At 42.5% G+C, this 22,026-nt stretch overlaps 1 protein-coding gene across 6 annotated transcripts in view; it reads left to right on the top strand.

Moving 5' to 3' along the window:
- The window catches only part of SHANK2 (SH3 and multiple ankyrin repeat domains 2), a 277,689-nt gene that overhangs the window by 87,669 nt on the left and 167,994 nt on the right, over window positions 1-22,026 (top strand). For 5 of the 6 annotated variants that reach the window (XM_032110838.1, XM_032110840.1, XM_032110841.1 and 2 more), the window contains exons 13-14: window positions 12,380-12,689; window positions 17,117-17,286. In XM_032110838.1, the coding sequence (XP_031966729.1) occupies window positions 12,380-12,689; window positions 17,117-17,286 (480 nt within the window). Of the gene's footprint in view, window positions 1-8,714; window positions 9,030-12,379; window positions 12,690-17,116; window positions 17,287-22,026 lie in introns of those variants that run through there. The other variant, XM_032110843.1, reaches the window with a different exon arrangement.

Raw genomic sequence — 22,026 nt, 5'->3', positions numbered from 1 at the left:
GTTTTATGTTTTCTGTCTTACCTGTTTTTTTCTCTGGATACACAGTGTATTCTTCAGGCACTTCATTTTGTTTATAAAGATGTGCCATTTATTCCTGAAACATCTCACGCCTGAATTGTGCCCTTGAATTTGTGAGTGCAGTCGTCATCTTAATTTAGATGTGCTTCTGTAGATGGCCACAGACTGGATCCCAGGTGGCTGATGCCAAATGATCTTTCCTCCAGTGAAAGGGCTGCTGGACACATGGAATAGTCACACACGTGTCACCAGTGTACAGGTGACACCAAGGTGAGAATGATTCCTCTCCTAAACACACATTGTGCAGTTACTCAGAGACATCAAGAATCTGCATCGGAGATGCCATGACCTAACAGAGCAACACGATGCAGTTCCCATATCCATACAGCTCCTCTCCTTTCTCTGATCCCATTCTTTTTTAGGGATGTGCATTAGCACTATTTGCATCACTTCTTGTCCGGAAGAAAACAGAGTTATTTTGAAACTTGAACACGGAAGTCAAATTTCATTGTAGTAGTCATGATGTCCGGGGGTGTGACTGCCAAATAATATCCAGAACTCCTCTCTTTTCATAGTAATGTCTTGGATGTCAGCCATGCATTTTCCACTGAATTAATGAACATCAGATCTATGCCAGGAACGTAAGAATAGATGGCACTGCTTCTGAAATAGTTTGTACATAAAATTACTTCTCCATGATGGGTTTAAAGCCTGCACCTTCTTTATTCTTTCAATTGATCTTATTTACCTGCTCTGACTTACTAACCTATTTAACAACAGTCCCTTCTTTTGTATTCTTGTTACGTAAAATCTAAACCTGGCTGTCAGCGCAAAACTTAATCTGCTGGAAGCATCAAGAGGCAGGTTGGGAGAAAAAGCCTTTCCTCGACATTTTCAAACGCCGTAACAAGCACGTGATGACGTCTTGAAGCAGAAGTAGGGATAGTATTGTGCCATCACTTTAATCATTAATCCACCTCAAAACCCGTTCAGTGAACAAGCCTGCCTTTCTCAATGGGATTCAGCACCGAGAACATTAGAAATGCTGCAAACACCTACATATTTGTACAGAGATAACCCCCGTTTCAGCGGATACAGGCTTTTTTTATCCTTTCTTAGTTGTACCAGCATGATTCATTAGCAGTTATTTTTGAGATGAAGAAATGTAGGCTACTAACATAATTTAAAATGCTGTTATTTTAATGAATAAGTCAGCAATGTTTTAGTTTCTATTTAACACCAAATGTCTAAATGGAGCTAAGGATAGCGAGACAATTATCAGCTTAAATTATTGGGTTTTATCTTCTAAAGATCCTGCTTAATAACATGACTTTGGATAGAGCTTACAATCCTCTATTTAGGAGAGAAGATATTTTGGGGGGTGAATGGTTGTGTGTCTCCCATCTTTAGCAGAGAAGACAACTGGAAGTTTGCAGTGGGAGACTCTCTGCTCAGGTAACCCAAATGTGTCTTTTCTCAAAGTGTCAGTGTGAATTATTTGGTTCTTAGGTCCATTTTGGAATTGAGATGATGAGAATAAGAGCAGAGGAGGAATGCTTGAAAGTCACTTAGGTAAGAGGGGAATAACTGTGCTGAGGGTAACATGGAGTCCCATAATGATGGCTCTCACTAACTCCACGTTTGAGAAGCAAAATCTACAATCACAGAATTGCTTTTTTGCTTTCTACACTCACAACCCCCACCAGGATTCTCTCCTCAAATTCTCTTCTCACTCTGTGCAGATTTCTGGGCTTCAGGAAGGCTGCAGAGTCAACAATTCAGTTCTCTTGGTGCTTAGTTTCTGGTTTACCAGTGTTTCTGCCAGGATAAAAATGGGCTCTGCTGTAAAATAAGAATGAAAGTGGCAATGCAGGTTTTTGTCATTAACTACATCATAAAGTGGCAGTACCTGTGGGAAGCCAGCCAGAAGAAGGAAAAGCTCCCAGAGTTCCAGTTCCTTTGCTGACAGCTCAAGCCCAGCTCTGTCTCCTCAGTAAAATGCTGGATTCTTTACTCCATGGAAGGATTCCCCTCAAAGTGCAATAAGGTGGCAAAAATTTACAGTAATGTTGTACTAACTCCTTGATTGCTCCTCCTTCTCTTCACAATTAAACTTTGGGTGATTTCCACTATTGTTAAGCATTTATATATTTTAACCTCCCATGAATCTTCCTCTTCTAGATGCTGTTTTCTTGTGTCCAGCTCCTCCTCTATCCCCATCCATTTGTCTTGGTTGCTAATTTTATGTAAATTTGCCATGATGTGGTAACTTCTGGAAATTCCCTGTCCAGGCATTCTCTTATGTGTCATTTATTTCCTCTTGGGTCTGGGTGGCAGGAAGATTATCCTTAGGGAATTGGTGAGGGAAGCAGCGAAAGGCAACTGTAGCAATGAGAAGAAGGGAAAATGAGATTGAAAAATGGCAGTGAAGAATGCCAAGATTTAAGAGTTGGAGAAGAGGGAGGGGCTGGAGCTCAACCAAAATATTATGAATTTGTTTCTCTGCTGTTTTCTTACCATTCCTGCCTTGGCTACCTCACACTCATGCATGAACTTTAACATCAGACCAGTTATATATTTTGAAACTTCTACAAGAGTCCAATCTTTATTTTTTTTTTCCCCCATTGAGAGCGATATACACTTTCCAGTTATGAAAATGGTGTTATTCTAAATAAAACTGACATGATCCACCAACACTTTCGGAAGCACAGATGCTTTGTCCCACTATTTACTAAAGAGGTTCACACTTAGATTAAAGCAGTGAAATCAAATCACCGAATAAAGCCTGGAACAACATAATGATTTAAGGAATTCGTGGAGAGTTTCTGGTAGGAAGAAAGTTACACCGAGGCAAAATGAGATTGTTTTCTGTACAACACCAGGACATGGAAGCACCGTGCAATCCAATATTGGTGCAGTTGTTTTGCTGAGCATCTTGTGTGGTTTCATTTGTCCTTGTTCTCCTCTGCAACATCAGGCTGCAACCACAAATTCAAGTGCTGCATCCGAGACCCATCAGTGTCAGACTTAGCAGAAGAGTCTTTGTTACAGGAGCCACCAGCCATGAAATTCTCGCTCTGAATGACACTACTTTGTTATTATTTTTTTGTCCAGCATAAATGACGTGGGTTGGAATATGCACAGCCCCCTGATACTAAGTGATATTTTTTCCCAACTCAGTGTATACATAATGCCAGGAATGAAATTAATTTGTTGTGTACTTCAGTCCTCCTGAGTGGTCCTGCATCAGGACAAGATTTCCCAGTGTGTTATTAGTGGGGGAAATTGTGCTTTCCTTTCACCAGCTTGTTTAAAGAGCAGAAGAATTTGTAGTGGGATATAATTATATTTGATTCCTGTTTTCTCTCTTGTTGTTGGAAGTAAAAGAATGCAGCTTCAGGGGTTCACACTTGACTGCTTTCAGTTCAAGTTGATAGTCTGAGCTAAATGGAGCTTTCTGTCCAGATACTGTAGAAGTTGTTAATCTCTTGCTTCAATGACACTTGTAAGGAGCTGGTTACTCAGAGTTTGCTGCTGTGTAAAGATGAACCACTCTGGAGGAGTTCTGCTTACTGATGAAAACACACTTTGAAATAAGCCCAGTTCGTATTTAAAGAAACCAATTACAACAAGTAGTTTTGTGTTTTATTGACTGCAAATCACCCATTGCCTTTTTTTGAAAGAGTTCACAGGGACTATTTACTTTTTAAAAGATTCTATTTTCCCCTGTCTTCACGGCCAGCAGAGAAAGCTCTTTGTTATTTGGGTGCACAAATGGATGGAGGATAGGCACAAATATTTTTTGTAGTTAATTGTATCATTCAGAGTAAGAATGGATGTTACTTTCAACCCAAACATGAGTAATAGAAATGAGGGGCTGTGAGTGTTCTGGGAGTATAAAACCTTGAGAAAGACTTGTCAGAGCTGGCCTTGTCATTCCAGGGAGAATGTTCTCCAGAACCAGAACTATAGAAAATACATGGCTTTATTTGGATAAGTTGCTTCTTTCATAGCAATGTACCTGTTAGAACAGAAACCAGCCAGCTGTATTTTATTCAGATTGGCTGCTTGCTTCCATCTTGCTGATAGATTTCAATCATGTTCTTAAATTCCCCGTCAGCTATTGTAGCTTTCTCTGTTGCTTTTGCTTCTCTCTCTCTTCAAGCTGCTACTTGCAAGATCTCCCTCATTACCAGCCATTGTTCCCTCCCCGATTCCAGCCTTTCACAGAGAATTGGAGGGTTTAATTCCCCCACCTTTTAACCTTCTATTGTTCACTTCTCTCTCCACCCCTGACCCAGATTCCTCATACAAAACCACCTCTCATCCTTGGGGACAGAGGTTTTATTTCTGCTCTCAGGTGAATCTGTATTGCTGCAGGCAGAGCTTCAGATATTTGCAGGTATTGCCACATTGAGCCTGGTAATTTTTCTTTTAAGATATTATTCAAGCTCTTCTGGATCATAATTTCTCTACTTATTACCTTCCAACCTCTCAGAGAGATGTCAGACATTTGCTCTGACATGTAGCAAGTTTTGAAGCAATACTTAGCAATTTTTTAATGCAATCTAAACAGAAGATTCTCTGTCTCTCCTTGATGTGTGAGCATCTGAAAGTAAAGGCCTAAGGTGAGCTTATCTCCCTTCTCAGGCACATGCAGCTCTTCCAATGCTTTCCTTGCACTGCTGCTGTAATCTTAGTGAGGGCTAATTTATAATCAGGTGAATGTGGCAAAAAAAAAAAAAAAAAGAGATTGATTTTCACTTCCCGTGATTTTAATTTAATGTGTGGCAACTGGGTATTCATCAGGTTTTAAATTCCTTTGGGACATGCCATCAAACACATACACTTCCTATGCTTTGTTATTAAAATGAGTGAAGCGTTTCCTGCAGAACTCTGTGGCCAGATCCAATGAGAAATTGCCTCTGATTAAGCCATCCCCACAGCTGTGCCTGAGCCCAGAGCCTTTCCAAGTCCTTGTCGTTGGTTTTCCAGGAAGTTCTGGGAAGGTTCTGGGTTCCTTGGGCCTTGTCACAGTGAGCACAGTCTGGGAGCGGCGGTGCCGGGTGACGGAAGGGGTGTCTGGCGCATGGCTGCGCAACTCCCACTGCTATTTCTTGCTTTCCTTTCTAATTGATGACTCCTTCCATCTGTTCCCGAGCCATCCCTCTGCTGTCCTTTCCCACACACAGTCTCCTGCCCCTGTTCCACCCTTGAGCTCAGGCTGAGTGCCCCAAGGCTCCTGCCAGGAGCGGGTTGATACCAGGAGTAGCTGGGTGCTAAGATGCTGCTGACAGAGATGTAACATCAGGTCAGCCCAGGCTGGGCTCCCCCGGCAGCATTTCAGTGGGCTCAGATGCTTCTCTCTCCGTGCTGCTTTAACTGCAATTCCCTGAGCAAGCTCCACGCATTCTTTAATTCAGAAAAAGAATAAAAAAAACCAAACCCAAACTCTTCACGTTATAAAATCGGTTTAATTGTTGCTCTGAGGTGGATTCCTTCTGAATCTGTCACCACCTCCTGGGTTCATGACCACCTTCTGGCTTTCTGGAATAAGTCAGTAATGTAGAAGCACTGTAGCAGCCTAGGTTGCTTTTTTTTTTCCCCAAGAGCCTTTATGTTCTTTCCAGTCTATATTTGAATCTCTCTTTTCTTGTCTAACTCTCCATTTGGTGGCTTAGCATACGGGAAGCCTGTTTTATAGTGCAGAGAAATGCATTTCTGCGTGCTAAGGAGTGAATTTTTAACAAGAACCTAGATGTATGTACCAGCCAGAGGGATTTTTCTGGCAGAAGCTCCAAAATGGACAAAATCAAGAAAGAAGAAATCATGGCAATCATAGCTGTGGTCGACCATTATCTAAGAAGCCTTGGACCTTCAAGGTGTGTTGGAGGGATGATTAAATAAGAGCATTGGGCATCTCAGTGCCTAAAAATAGATCCTCAAGAGCATGTAAGTCACTGATTTTCCACAGATTCCTCATGGGGGTTATGGACTCAAACACCCACAAAAATTGGTGTTACAAATGCATGAGAAATGCTCATCAAAATTAACCTGAGAGCCCATGTTTTGGTGTCTGTTTAAGGTGGCCTTTTCCTCTCAGAGACATCCCCATGCAGAGCTCCCACACGTTTTTCTGAGCACCTACCAAAGAAGCAGGGAAATGAGGGTTTACCTCACCTCTATTTGGAGGGTTCCTCATGATTTTTAGATTAAGGATGTTAATGGCTTATGGATTATATTATGCTTGGGTATAGGCACAGTCAAATTATTAAGTTTTTGTCCTGAGGTGATAACACCGAGGCTACAGTCGTGAGGCAGAAAATCTTCCAGGAGGGAGTGGAAGCTGCTGGAATATTTCCTTTTTTAATTTCCCAGCACCGCAGAATTTGGGACTTCTGTTAAAATAAACAAATTCTAATAAGCTATTAGTGAAAATGAGAGAAGCTCAAAAACTGCAGCTGCGAGTATTCGCTGACTTCCTTGATTGTCACATTTTCCCATTGTACAAGAGTGGTTATTGCAGTGGGCTCTGCCATGTAGGAAGGAATGATATTTCCTGCTTTGGGGGAAAGACAGGCAGTTAAATGGAATAAAATAATCACTCGTCAGGTGATCTCTCTCATGGTGTAGGTCGGAAAGAGTTCCCACCATTTTCCACAAAACTTAATAATTTCAAGTGACTTTCATATTTTGGATGTTTTTATAACACTGATTAGAAACCTCCAGATGATGAAATGTTACAGCTCTGGCAAGAATCTAATAAAAATCCCCCCTGGGATTGATTTTGATTGACTACAGTTGCCTGTCTGCTTTTATTTTACTGTATATGAACAGACAGGAATGAGCAGGATTGTGTTAACCCTTCCCTGGCCTAATTCCTGTCCTTGGGGGCCTGGGCCGTCACTGCTTTCCACCACTGACACCCAGAGAAAGGAAAAAGCAGTTTAAGGGTTCCATTAGCACTCATAGTTCCTTTGTGCTTTGTAGCTCCAAATATAATCAGGGGCATTGGAGGAAGATATTGGAAAATGGAACCCGCACAGGGTTATAATTCAAATTAGTGGCACAGCCCTGGTGAAGCAGTTCTTGTTCTGGAAATTATATTGATACTTCTGTGGAGCTAACTGATGCACACATTTAGAAGTTAATGAATAAAGTTCAAAGTTGTTCTTTAGGAAGCCTTGCATCTGTTAGAAGTCAAGAAGAAGGTTTTTCCTATCAAATAAAGGTGTTCAATGATGCACACGTGCTGTGTCCATTTCTGCTGGTAAGAGTTCCACCTGCTAAGGGTAGTTGCTTGCCAAAAGAAATGGAACCAAAACGTAAAATTATGTTAGAGAAATATTCTTTTCTTTATAAATTAAGCACTGGGATGTTAAATTAAGTTTAAACTGTTCAATTTATTTATGCTTACTGATTCTTTTCAGTGCTATGTAACTGTGAGATCACTATGCACACAGACATTAAATCCATTTAAGTAATTTATTTTCTGTCTTTCTTGAAGCAGTTTCCTCAGTAAGAAACCCCTTGATTTTCCAAATAGATGCATTAGCGATCAGTGGAGAAGCCTGAAATAGAATAAATATTTATTACCTGTTGTATAGTTTATGCTATTAGAAGTCAATTTTTTAATGTAGGTTACTCTTTTTTTTAAAAAAGTGAATTTCCTATCCTTTGGAATCTTTGTATCTTAGATTTAAGTAGATATGCTTAAAATTTTTGTGGTTTTTAGCACCTCCCCCTCCTTCCTATGTGCCTGTTTCAGTTATTTGCTCGTCCTCTGGAAGCATGTTTGCACTGCCAGCCATAGCTATCCCTGGGTTTATTTTTTTTCAGAATTGGGACTTTCCAAACTTCTCTGGTTACATCTTGTATTTCCTGGCATCTGCATAAAATTTAGCAAACGAGCTTGGTCAATTATTTTTGGTAATTTTTACTCTGTCCAAAAAGAAATTCTCTTTTATTCCAGCGCGATGGAAGGGGAGGGGAGAAGAATCGTGCTTGTATCCCTTCTGTTTCCAACTGGAATATGGGAATGTAGGGAAGAGATTCTGTGTAGGGGCAGGCTTGGCTCTACCCTTAACGTGGTCATTGTGTGAAGCTTGGGGTGATTTGCACTTCTTCTCAGGTCCTTTGGAAGAAATAAATAAATAAATAGGGAAAGGGGAATAAATAGCAAAAAATGAAGAGAGGAAAGAGAAATCAATGGGGAAAAAAGAAATAATAGCAAAAAGGAAATAGGGGAAAGGAAATAGATAGGGGAAAGGAAATAAATAGCAAAAAGTGAGTAAACAGCAACAAGCAAATGAATAGCAACAAGCGAATAAGCAGCGGGATGCTCTGTGCACCGGGAGGCAGCTGTGCAAATTGAAAGCGAAAGGCAGGTCCCCGGCAGCTCCCAGCCCTGGCTGGGCTTTCCCGTGCCCAGCCGCGGCTGCTCCAGTGCCCCTTGCCGCCTGGCAAATGGGAATTTTTGGCCCCCGGCGCCCCGCAGCTCGCTGGCCCCGCGGCGCTCCCGCAGCGCCGGGCTGGGAGCGGGAGCAGCGTGTGCTCTGCGGGGCTGTGGCGGCGGCAGGTTCACATGACTAATGCTGGGAGAGAGCAGGAGCGCTTTCCTTTTTTTTCTTCTTCTACTTCTTCCTTTTTTTTTTTTTTTTTTTTTTTTTTTTTGAGCAGCTCCAGTCTGTGCACAGTTGGCTCCCAGCTGACAGACAGAATGTGGGGTGGGCTTTGTCACCAGAACGCTGGGTACTGCATGCCCAGCTATGCTCGCAATTCCACAGTGCCCAGAAACCTGCTGCTTATGTCAGGGTGCAGCCAGCCTGAACACATAGAAATTGGGTAGCTTGATTGGTTTTTGGTTTTTTTTTAAAAATATATTATTATTATTTTTTATATTTTTTTTTTTTGCCTCTTTCTTCCCTGCAAAGGTTATATAATGAGGGGATTGCTGCTAAAGTAAAAAGGGAAAATGAAGTCTTTGTTAAATGCCTTCACAAAGAAAGAAGGTAAGCGATGAAAGCAGAACACTTTGATGTTTCAGACTGGTGTTGTCTTGTGTACATTTAATATGATGGGCTTAGTGACTCTATAATTAATCAATTCCTGCGATTTCTTTTTCAAAATTATTTGATGTTAGACAGTCCATTTAGGCAAGTGGTTATTAAAGCTGGATGTGACTTTATTCCTTTCAGGATTTTCTCTGAAGAATCAAGTAGTTATAAAAATGTTTTTGTTCCCTAAGAAATGCATTTGGAATTTCCTACAGAAGGATTTTCCTAGGTGAATTTTGTCAGTGAATGGTGCCGAATTGCCCCTTCAGATGTATGAATTGCCAGGAATAGAATTCAGAGAGCTGGAGGAAGGATTATGTGGTACTTTCAAGTATGCTTTTAGGGATGATAAATTTAAACTTTTGGGGCATGGAATTAGTTCAGGCATTTTCATGTCATTTTATATCGAATGGTTTTTTCCCAAACAAGTTTTGCCACAGTTATTCTTGCAGTTCTGAAACGTGGTGAAATATTGGGGAAAAGCAGAGTCCAACAGGGACTAAAGCATGGAGATTTGGATTTCATTATTTTGTGTTGTAGTTCTGGTTTTTAATTGTGAAAATAATATAAATAATGCTGATAAGAAGGAGCTAAAAAAATATCCACCCACTTACAGTTTGCAGATTTCTGGGGAAAAGAAACAGTTGGGTGGAATATTAATCACTTCAGGCACAGAAATGCTTATTTTTAACTCTTTCTATAAAAGATTTGTGTTAGACACACATCAATTGGTGTCATTAGTTGTCCCCTTCCCTGTTTATTTCCTGTAGTAAAGACTAATTTTGCTCGTAGTTTTCTCCTCAAGAATAGAACATTAACAGCAAAGCAAAAGCTAAACTCTTAAATGGGCTTGTGAAATGCTCCTGAGGTGTGTAAGGGAAAAAGAATTCCTTTCCTCTGGTGCCTGGAGGGTGGTTGCTCCAATCTGTCAGTACAGATGTGCTCTGCGGCTCGCTGTCCGCGCTGTCACCGTGCCCCAGCACCCTGTCCTTGTCCTCCCTCCCCCTCCCACCTGCAGAGATCCCACCAGCCCCTCCAGAGTCCCAGAAAACACCCCCAAAACGTGGGCAATATTTCGTTTTCTCAGCCTGTGGCTGGAAGGGCTGGGCAGGCTGCTTTCAGCTTCAGGAGAAATCAAGATCTGAGGGTCAGATCCAAGTTTTACTGAATCCAAGGCAAACTTTGGTGACCTGGGGGGGACAGCATTAGACCTTCAGGTAGCACACCTGAGTGTGCCAAACATCCCCTGTATTCAGTTTGTGGGTTTTCTCCTTGACTGAATTCTCCCTTGTTGTACCTGGGAAAGATCCCCATCTTGGATGAAGTAATTTCTGGAGCCGTATTCCAAATGCCAAAAATAAAGGAATGCAGAAACGTCGTATCTCTGCCCCACACACCAGCCTAAGGGTCTGTAGGTGCCAGTTTTGGAGATAAATGCTGTGAGTTTGCTGTAAGTTAGCACTAACTGGGGCTTCCACTGTGACATCTGAAGCACCAAGGTGCTCTCATGACACCCTCGGCTGCTTTGAAACCTTAAAGAAATATGGAATGGGGAAAAACTTGAAATGTCAGGAGAATTATACAGAGTTTCTGCCAGTTTCTAGCATAAGCATTGGACTTCTGTGCTTTGTCCCCTTTAACAGCTTTTAAAGGCTTCTTCCCTTATTTCAAAGGAAACATGGAAATGGATTGAAGCACTTTCTGTGCACGCTGCTCCCATGCTTGGTTGTTCTGATGTTCTCCAGTTGTTTACTAGAGAAAGTTTCAGCTCACTGGAAATCCAGTGGATGTTATTGTAAAATATTCAGAATTGTAGTTAATCATAAACTGATTCTGGTGAAAATGATACAAACCACTCCTTTACTTGCAGTTTCATCTCTATTTTATGCTATAAATATGCTCTCAGTTTTGCTCTGAAACCTTAAATTTTGCTTTGTTCTCTCAATTAAAGGCTCTATTTCAAGGCAAGGCAGATTGATTCCTATGTATATTCATATTTATGTGAATTTATTTACTTGCACAGTATGACAGACATTCTTATTCTGTTTTTTGTGTGGTTTTGAAGGGTATTGAATGAGTAAACATTTTGGCTCTTTATAAATGGCACTTACTGGCACTTTAGACATGAGGGATGATACTTTGTGGGGCTTCTTTCCTAATTTAAATATGATTTTTTTCTTTGGGAGTTACAAGAGCTCAGTGAAGCCCTCAGGATATTGCCTGGCTGCCTTTTGTTAGTTATGCCACTGTGACTTTTCAGATGTAAATCTCTGCACTTTGGCTCAGGTCCTGTGACCCCGTGAGCTCCACCGAGAGAAATTAATGAGGGCGGGTGCAATAATGGGGATCAAGGCCAGCATGAAGTTTTGGGGTCGAATCCTTTATGATAGGGCAGGACATTCCATCGCATCTGGTGATAACTGGGTGCATTTTTATTAGGGACTTTGCCTTCTAAGTCACACTTGGAACAGACTGACCCACTGGAGCGGGGAAAGGAGATGTGGAAAATTGTGTGAGTGCTCGTGTGTAGCAGGAACACGCAGGGAGGGCTGGACCCTCTGCTCCGAGTCAGATTTGTACTGCCCTTGCTTGGTTTGGTGCTGTGGCTCTTTCATTAAGGAGTTCATTGGAGCCTTTGGATACAGTGGTGTTCCCTCTGGGATGCGGCACGTGACGCAGCCGGCGTATTACCCTGGGGTAATATGCTCTATATACAATAGTAATGGATGTGGTAGGAATGCCAGGATTAGAAAGAGGGGAATGCCTAGGGATTGCAGCAGTGTAATAGAGTTCTGCCAGGAGAGGAAGCCGTGTCCTCGATTCTTAACCTGGAAGATGGGGATAAGGTGACTGTTCACAGATTTCAGGTTAGGCCTGAACTTGAGATGGACCAGTTTGGGTGCCAGCTGGGGGATGGAAGCTGCAAGTCCATGCCTCAGGAATTCTGCTGGGCAGCCCTATTCTATGCCTTTCTGTCTGAACGTGACAACACAGCAGGAAAATGAACTTTCTGAGCCTCAAACTTGGCAATAATGAGGTGTTTCCCATTTCCTAGAGCACAGTTCAGACTCTTCAGCAGGCTCATGGCACTGGTGTTGCCTCACCGTGTATTCGAGCCAGCAAACAGGTTAACGTTGCCCGTTGTTTTTGATTTAATGATGTTCTAAAGATAATTTGATCAGCTCTGCTGGCAAGGTGGAGTTTCTGTCTCTGCAGAAGAAACAATGCCATATGTTGCATGTGGTGGTAAACAAACATGAATGTGAAATCATCTGAGCTCACCCTCCGTGTCTCTCTTTGCACAGTGCCCTTTAGGGAGGCTCCCACCTACTCCAACAGGAGGAGGAGGCCTCCCAGCACCTTGGCAGCCCCCCGGATCCTGCTCCGTTCCAACAGTGACAACAACCTGAACATCAACAACCTCCCTGAGTGGTCAGCCTCCTCCTCTGCCTCTTCACACCGCAGCCTTTCCCCTCACCTGCTCCAACAGATGCAGAGTAATCCCAATGGAACTGTAAAAACTGTGGCGAGTTACACTCCGTCCTCCCGGAGCCGCTCGCCATCCCTCAACAGGCTGGGAGAGGATGCCAAGAGGCAGCAGCACAGGCACATCAGGTGAGTTGCCACCATGCTGGCCTGCCACGTTCCTTTATGTTGTTTGCACTCTCTGGAATGTATAGTTATTCATTCTCAGCATGGTGGGCCATGCCCAAGTGTGAATATTTTAACTGGAAGCACCAAAGCCAGCTGTTTCCTCACAGAGCTCCAGCAGCCAGGCAGACTTGCAAGTTCAGCAGTGACTTAGCGCAGAGTTGCACCTCCAGATCAAGGTGCTGGCTCTGCACATCTTCCCATAGTTGAAATAAGGATTGCATTTAAAAGCAAAGCAAACTGTTTCTGGGATATCTGGTCCCTTCATGGAACTATTGGTCATGCCTGGAAGCTGTGTTGGAGCTGCTCCTGGGTGATGGAGCAGAGGCTCTTTAAGTTCTCTCTTCTGTACGTGTGTGCTGAACCAAAGAGTGAGTAGAGGGAGTAATGCGACCTAGCAGGCATTCTGGGCAAATATCCTGCAGCTCTGTCCCACTGGAGAGCAAATCCTGACTAATTAGAGTCATGTAGGTATTGTAAGCCATGGAATAAAGCAGAGGGCTGGGGCTAAGGTTTCATCGCAGCTGGGGGCTGCAGGCTGGAGAAGCCACTGCCCTGGACTCAGAGCTCCTGTCAAATGTGGAAGAGATGGAGCTGCACCAGGACAAGTGGTTGAAGTGCTGCAAAAAATCAGGGAGACATCAGAGCTGAGCACTGCTGGAGAGAACCAGAGCTCACATGTTTTGGCCAAACACTTCTAACTCACTACTCATCTAAAAATCAGGCTTTGTCTCTCCTGTTTCCTAATATATATATATATATATATATATATATATATATATAAATCTGCTGTTCAGAGTAGAAAAGGACTTGGACATTGTCAAGAGATGCAGTTGTTGGTTTCTCTTTGCTGTTTGTAGTTGTAAATGGATCTTCAGTGGCGTTTTCAAGTCAGTAAAACAAAATGTCATGTAGCTGACACTGCCTCTTACCTTGCCTGTTCCTCTGCTCTCCCTGACCCTAGGCACCCAAACTGACAGGCACTGTGTGGGGTGGAAACAATGCTGCTGGACAGGGGAGATCTGCTGTGTTGTGCAACAAAGTTGTCTGGAATGTGAGAAGGAGTGGAATCAAAGGGAAGGAAGGGGATACGGAATTCTTATGCCAGTGGTTTCATGCTCATCTTGCTTTGTTGTATGTTACAATAATGGCAAAAGTTCATTTAGGTATAATTTGGGTGGCATTTCCTCACAGAGCCCAGTATCAGCTTAAAAACAGTCTTCAACGGGGCTTCAGCTGAGTGAGGTGCCTTTCAGAGAATGAGGGTTCTTATGTTCCACTGGATCCTTCTGATGCTACCAGAGAGGGAGGTTCTACCTTAGAGTCAGTGATTATTTTAGCTGAAAGGGATAAAAAGTGCCTTTGCATCAACACTTCTGGGATAACACATTTCAAATTCCAGAAATATAAACAATCCTTTGAGCTGGGGGTAACAATTAGATTTTTTTTTTTTTGACTAAGCAAACATTTACTTGATTTGACTTTGTTCAGCCTCTTTTCCTCTTCCCTTTCTGAAAAGTAACTCAAATGGTAGTGGAAACCAATTTAATGCCTGAGAGTTTGTGGATATGAAATTTTGGTCTTTCTCGTAGTGCATCAGCATCACAGCTACTGCAAGTGCTACCCAGCTGCAGACTTCCCTCTGTGCCACCAAGACTGGTTACAGAGAAGTCCAGAGTACATGCAAGTACTGAGAACAGAGCTGGAGGCTCTCTCGATTCAAAGACAACTAAAAGGATTTTATATATAATTTTTCCTGCAAATAACACCTTTTCTTGCCACAGGCCCATTTTGCAGTCAGGCATGGCACCTTATATGAGACTTTCCTCACATATTTTATTTAACTGTGTGACCATCTACTTACTGTCAGCTAAATGTGGGAATTGTTGCTGTCTCTGCTTATTATTTGCAAATAATAACAAATAATAACAGTCACCACGAAGCTGTTGCTCCCCTGAGATGGAAAAGCCCTTTTTGACAGAGCAGGAGGATGGGTTGTGGAGCAGAAGCAGCCGGAAGGGGCAGGGTGATGGAGGAGGTCAGACTGTGACAAAGGATTAATGAGGTTTGTGGGATTTGTGCTGTGGAGAGGTGCTGGAAGGCGATGCTGCAAGGGATTCTGTGACCTTTGCAGCCCGTGTGGCTCAGGTGTTTTATCTCCTCAGGCTGAAAGAGGAGAGATTTAGATTGGATATATTAGGAAGAAATTCTTTCCTGAGAGAGTGGCGAAGCACTAGAACAGATTTCCCAGAGAAGCTGTGGCTGCCCCATCCCTGGAAGTGTCCAAGGCCAGGCTGGAGCAACCTGGTCCAGAGGAAGGTGTCCCTGCCCACGGCAGGGGGTGGCACTGGGTGGTCTTAAAGGTCCCTTCCGAGCCAAACTGTTCTGTGATTCTCATGAGGCTGTTGCTTTCCACAGCGAAGTGCTCAGGGGGGGAAGCTGGGAATGCAAGGGAAGGGACAGCTTTCCTGTGGAACTTACCCCACAGAAATTAGTGAATGAGGTGCCAACACAGCCTCAGTCAGGGCTGAGCTACCAAGGATGGCCACCTTCTTCTGGCTGAGAGGGAAACATGTCCACACATCTCCTGAAATCTCCGCATCCTCCTCCTGCTCCTTCCTGGCATGGCACTTGCTGGGCTGGGAGCCCACGCTGGGGACAAGCAAGGGAGAGGAAAGATCTCTTTTTAAAAAGTCCTGCACCCCACGTTGCAGCCCTGATTTCCATTAGTGAGCCTGTTGCCTGAGAAGTTCTGCATTCCTTGTGTGGGTTTAATGTGCCATTTCCCTTTTCTCTTTCTGCAAGAGAGAAAATGAATGTATCTTCTGTGCTCACAGTTAAAGTGGATGCTGGGAGATAACACTGGGAATAGCTGCCACCAGACTAGGCAGAAATACAGCTTGATACAAGTGGAAATCAGATGTGTAGCTATAGTTTATAGATCTGGTTTTTTTTTTTTTTTATGGTGATGACTGTTCCTTCACTTACAAGGAAAAAGGAATGGAGCAAAAGAACTGAAATCTGAGCGTCGTCTTTTCCAGGCTTTCTTTAAACAACTGTGAGAGTTGGCTGAGGTTTCTGGTGCAAACTCCATCACAGACATGCAACCAGAGCTCACTTTTAAACTGCTGAGTGTGGCTTACCATGATCAGCACCTCCTCACAGTAACAGAACAGAGCAAGGTGAAAGGGGAATGCAATTCCAAACGGTGAAGAAGTTACTGCAGGAAAATGCGAGTGTTCCTGATAGGAAGGATCCACTAGGTTTGGGTTTTTACCAGAATTCTTCTGTACCTACTGACTTACTGGCTCCCATTTTGGTAGGAGACTGGTTAAAAATAATAAAAAAAAGGAGGTTAAAACTCAGCAGACCACAGCCCTTGTATTTCATTTTGCTTAAAGCAGTTTCAGATACTTTCTCACAAGAAGGCAAGCAGAGTGTTATGGTGCTCAACCACCACTAAACCACCCTTCTTCCTTTGGTAGCCTAACTTTTCCCTAGCAGCCTCTATTAATATTATTCCTTCTCACGAATATTTTCCTTTTCTAGACTTCGTTTAAGACTGCAAGTTTTTATGCTTTGGGGTTTAAGTTAACTGATAGTGTCCTGCAAGTTTATTATGATATATCCTATAGGTTTCCCACCCTCCTAAATATTTGCCTCTTTGTCTTTTCATGTATCTTTGACGGTTCACTCATTTTCCCACAGGTTTAATACTGATCTTATGCATGTTCACCACCTTTCAACAATTCCTTTTTTATACACCAGGAGTAGACTGTGAGTTGGTGGTGACCTGTGGCTTTCCTGGGCACATGCTGAAGTCACTGAGTGAGCTGGCAATTGCCATCCAGAAGAAACTATCATTTGGAAAATGTTAACCACAAGCACCGGGCTTTGTGCAGATCTAAATTTAGCCCCGGGCCTGGGAGTGATGAAGTAACTTGATTATTCAGTCCATTTAGTTAATAATTCAGTGGTCTCACTTGTTCACTCTGTGCTACAAAGATACCCATTCCCAAGAATTGTAAATACAGACGTTTTCAAGTCCCTCTGACAAATTGGCATGCTGGGAATGTATGATGGGCATATAAATTTTGAATTTAATTAGGGCCTGGGAACGTGCAAGTTTAATTTGCGGAAAAACGAAAAGCTTTAATGTTGTGTGTTTTCTGTTCTAGGCCATTATGGTCAGGTGAATATTGATCATATTTCACACTGAAAGATTTCAACCCTTAAAAGCTCCTGTTTGGTATTTTTTCTGCAGGGTTAGATGTCTTGCTGGAAGACAGTTTTGTTATTCACTGCTTAGTTTAATCCTGCTAGTGTGATGGTAAATGATTAACTTTCCCCTTTTGAATAAGCTGTTAATGATTTTTAATTTCAATTTCCAGTGCCATTTACAGTCCCAGTGCCAACAAGGATACTCTGTCTGCCTTGGATTATCAGGGTCCCAAAAGGAAGCTCTACAGTGCTGTCCCTGGGAGACTTTTTATCGTAGTAAAGCCATATCAACCTCAAGGGGAAGGGGAAATTCACCTGCACAAAGGAGACAGAGTCAAAGGTGAGCACCTGATTCATTTGGAACAAACCTTTTCTCCTGCTAGGTGGGAATTTTATGTTAAAATTCTCTTTTGCAGGGGTGGAAATAATCTGTATGGTGAAAGTGCTTTTATGCATTTGTTTCTTTGTAGGGCATTTTGCTACCAGCTCTGTTTTGTAACCAATGCATATTTAGCTGCCACTTTAACTGACTTCAAAATGCTGCTACAACTCACAGCTATGTGCAGTAATAGCACCATTGTCTCTTACCCAGAGCACAGAATTTGCTTCTGGAGCCATTCCAGAGGCACCACTCCAGGGCTTTAAAGGGTTGTAAACATGTCAGCTATCTAAAGAGCTCAGGAAGGGAACGGGGGTAAGGTCAGCTCTGCTTCAGGCCCTTTCCTCAAGGAACATTTAATTGGTTAAGTAGAAAATGTCCCCTCACCGGTCTTTGGATAAGTAGGTAGGGAGAACTTCCTGCAAATGTAATTGTGGAGGAAGCGTGGTGGTGCATGTGAAATTTCTGGTCACTGCTGCACTTGTCTGCTAAGGCCAGGTTTAAATCAAGGCCGAGCTTTGTTATTGTTTTGAAGGCAGTAAATCCATCCAGAAAAAATGGGAAATGGGGTTTACAGGGCTCACCTTCCCAAGAGTGAGGTGTGACACTGTGGCTTTGCACATCCAGGTAAAACAGAATAAAAGAGACTTTGTGTGGGATCCATACAAATCAAACAACAGTTAGGGAAATCAAACAAAAGGGAATAAATTCAGTGTCCTAAATAAAAGTGTTAAGCAGCTGCAAATTTTCTTGCAAAAGGAACTACATATCTCACAAAGGAAAACTTCAAATACCTCCTCCCTTGAGCCTCCAAGCAGTAGTTGGAAAAAAAAATAGGGAGCCATTAGAAGGTATTTTTGCATTTTTATTTTTGGATGTACTGATTCTGAAGCGTTTGTGGGTTTAATAATTTTTGTTAACTCCAGCCCTCAGTAGGACAGAAATCTGAAGGATGCTGCACTTAAAGGTAAAATGTGCAAGGTTAATTTTAAATGCAAGGACGAAGGAAGAAGGTTAAACTTAGAGTCTGTGGGGCTGAAAAGATAATTTTGCAGTTCCCTGATCAGGCAGGAAGCAGTGATTATGATCTCATGGTGCACAAGGACCAGGATGAAATTTTGGTGGTACTAAATAACTTTCTCCACTCAGAGTGTTCAGAGATCTGGGAGGTGTCAATGGATGAGGAATGAGGTGTTGGACACACACACGTTCCATTGTCCTGTTGGATTGAAGGATGCGGGAATATTCTCTTTATGTAGAGGATGTAAGATCAACAACACAGGTTCTTCTCACCAGAGTAAGACAACTCAGGGCAGTTCTGGGAAAAGGCAAGACAGAAACTGTGTTTCCTGGCAAAAGAGGAAGCACTGCAACAGGTTGCCTGGAATGCTGAATATTTAGAGGCATTCACTATCTAGCAGCTGGTTTACATTAGGTTTTGAGACTATTATATGCAAAAAATAAGCCCAGAATAAAGGATTTAAATTTCGATGAAGTGTTTAATGTTTTTGAAAAATTAATTCAGGAGCCCTTGGTTCTAAATTATTATGACAGTCACTGGAAAACATTGCAGGAAGGAATTAGTCCACTTTTCATATTTTCTTATAATGGTGTAGTCTAAATGTGAGACCAATGATTTTTGGGAGGAGCCCTCAAAATGCTGAAATAAAAAATGGAATTATGGCTGGATTTTCTTCTCTGTGGGGAAAGTATAAGTTTATTGGAAATAACACATTAATTATTGCTGTCAGCAAAAGGGGGATGCGTCCATCCCACATCAAATCATTCCTGCAGGGATTATTTTTTCCAGTTTCAAGAATCTGATTTGCACATTGAATTGAAATCTGGCAGAGTTTTTCCAGGTCCATTTGTTTTAAAGCATTTTAGAGAAGTTTGCTGCAGCAAAGTCTGGCGAGGTGTCAGCCTGCTTCTGGAGAGGGTTTGGGAAAAGAACAAGAGTACATAGGGATTGTCAGTGTTACTCCTTAGGATGAAACCTTGTGAGATGTAATTTAAGGCCGTTTGCATGGCAGGGCTGGAACAGTGTGTGACAGGCTCCCAGAGCTAATCAAAGGGAAAACTTCCAGAACAAGATCAAATCCTATTTCGTGTTACCATGTCAGTGGTTCCTCAGCTGCAGCAAAAAATATGTCAGAATGAACACGGCAAGGTCATGGAGAGAACAAAGAGTGCAGGGGAAAAGACACTGGTGCTTTAAAGAGGTCTCCGTTGTGTAATAATATTGAGGGAGCCGCTCAAACTTTTTGTGCCAAAAATCCAGGTCCAATTAAATCTGGATTCCCGTCCCTGTTTCAGTCAAAATGTAATTACTGCTAGAGAATCAGTGTAGTGACAGGACAAGGACTAGATCTGAGGAAGAAATTCCTCCCTGGGAGGGTGGTGAGGCCCTGGCACAGGCTGCCCAGAGAAGCTGTGGCTGCCCCATCCCTGGAAGTGTTCCAGGCCAGGCTGGAGGGAACTTGGAGCAACCTGGGCTAGTGGATGGTGTCCCTTCCACTAGGAGAAGGTTGGAACAGGATGATCTTGAAGGCCCCTTCCAACCTAAACTATTCCAGGATTCTGTGATGTTTAAAAAAAAATACTCCATGTGAGCAGGATGGGCTCCCTCTCTGCCCTTCAAAAGCACAGGCAGTAGAACTCAGAGTCCTTAGTGCTGTGGGAGTGCCAGAACTGCTGACTGTAAGGAGATCCTGCTTGCTTTCTTCTTTCTGAGCAGGAATTCTTGGTACTGGATGTATTTTCTGTCTTTTAAAGACTTACTTAACAAGACCATGGCTCAGTGAGCACATGCCTGTTTGGGGTTTAGCACCTTGCTCTGTGCAGTGCTTGGAGGAAATGGGAGAATATTAAATCCCATGGAATTCAGTTTTTCCTTCACTCTGGAAATACCGTAGCCTCACTGAGAAATGGAAAAGCTTTGTCTTGGCCCCTCTCCTCTTGGTGACTACACTGTTCTGTGTAAGACACTGATGCCCAAGTCCTGGCTCTTGGATTGCTTCGGGGAATTCAAACATGGCTTGGCACCAGCTGTGGGATTGTGCCCTGTGTTCAGCCTGACCCCGGGGACATGTCATCACGAGTACATCCCATGAGACTAATCACAGCAAAGATGTAGCAAGGCATTTATTGCAGGGATAAAAACCCAGAACAACATATTAGAGAAAGGGATTACTTGGGAAATGTTTTTATGGATTTTCCTTTTTAACTTGGCAGAATTAGAAGGGTCACGGAGAGGGATGAATTCCTAAACTCTTGATGAAGTGTTTTCATCAGATGGAGATGAAGCAGGGTTTTTTATTCTTTCTAAAACTGGTAGAAGTGCATGAGTGACAATAGTTCACAGTGTGTGATACAAGGAAACTGCTCAGAGAAATCTGTGAATGGGCAAGGTTCAAAGAAAATGTAAACTAAACAAAATGGTCTTGTATTAATAGGATATTACATAGCCTGTACAGAAATACCTGCTGTATTTTTAGTTGTTAGTCATACACACTGACATCATTTGTGTGTCTGCCACTCATGAGAGAAGAGCCATGGCTGCTGTAAAAATAAATCTGATATCTTTATTTGTACCATAACTGCCCTAATCTTCTGTTTTCACATAAATGAAGGAGAGCTAGTTTGATTCCTCACTGAAACACTTCTAATATATTTTGTTTCTTTCTTCCTTCTGTATCTAAAAGTTCATAGCAATAAATCTGCCACAATCCAAATGCACACAAACATGTATAAAATATATGTAAAATGAATTTCAGTCTGTTTTTGTGTTCCTAAATGGAATTCTAGTGCTGGAAATTAAGCGGTCTCTTTGACAGCAAAACTCAGAGAATGCAATGCTCCAAAGTTCTTTGTGGGCAAAGAATCAACAGTTTTCCTGGCCATGAAGATAAAGACATAGATGAGGTTTTTGGGAAGGTAACAGGTCTGAATTCCAGGTGCAGACAGGCTCTGGTCACTTGGAAACTAAACAATCAGAATTGTTTTCAGAATCTGGGTTATATTAAAACATACCTAAAATGCACATGAGCTATCCTTCACTGACCTAGAAAGAAAAAAAGAAAACCCTGATTCAAATGCTTTGAGAGCTTTTGAAGTCTCACCCTGCTCACAGCTTTGTTTTTCATGGTCTCCCCAGATCCTTTTTTATTCCAGGCTGGCCCCACCATCTCTCTCAGCCTTTTCTAGTGCCCAGTGTCTGGAAAAATGGGGAGTTATTTCAGTATCTCAAATATGCTCCAACAGACTTTTCCATGAGCCTTCCGAGATGCCTCTGGTGCAGGCACAGTGTGCACATCAGAGAAAGGTTGTGGTAAACCCAAATGTAGCTCTCAGCTCCATTCCTCAGGGTCAGAGGAACAGGACTAACTCAGTAGCAGCAACTCAAGCATCTGTTCTGGGCAGGAAGTCAGTAGTTCTGTGCATCAGAAATACTGACCCTTGTGACTCTGCTTTTATTTCAGCGTGGTCTCAGCCAGCAGGGCAATCCAAATATATCACTAACATTTTCATTTCTTGTGAAATCCACTTGTAAGTCACTTTGAAAAAGAAAGATTATTAAACCCCTGCTGTGCTCGAAGATATTGCCAACAGACAGTGCTTGTGGGCAGGAGGAAAGTTGGTCTCCTGGGCTTTTGCACTTGTTAGATTAGTAAACAAAATACTGGGAAGGGAAGAGCCTCA

The sequence above is a fragment of the Corvus moneduloides genome, chromosome 6 (genome assembly GCF_009650955.1).
Source record: "Corvus moneduloides isolate bCorMon1 chromosome 6, bCorMon1.pri, whole genome shotgun sequence".
Classification (NCBI taxonomy): domain Eukaryota; kingdom Metazoa; phylum Chordata; class Aves; order Passeriformes; family Corvidae; genus Corvus; species Corvus moneduloides.
This window is presented reverse-complemented; position numbering and strand designations above follow the sequence as displayed.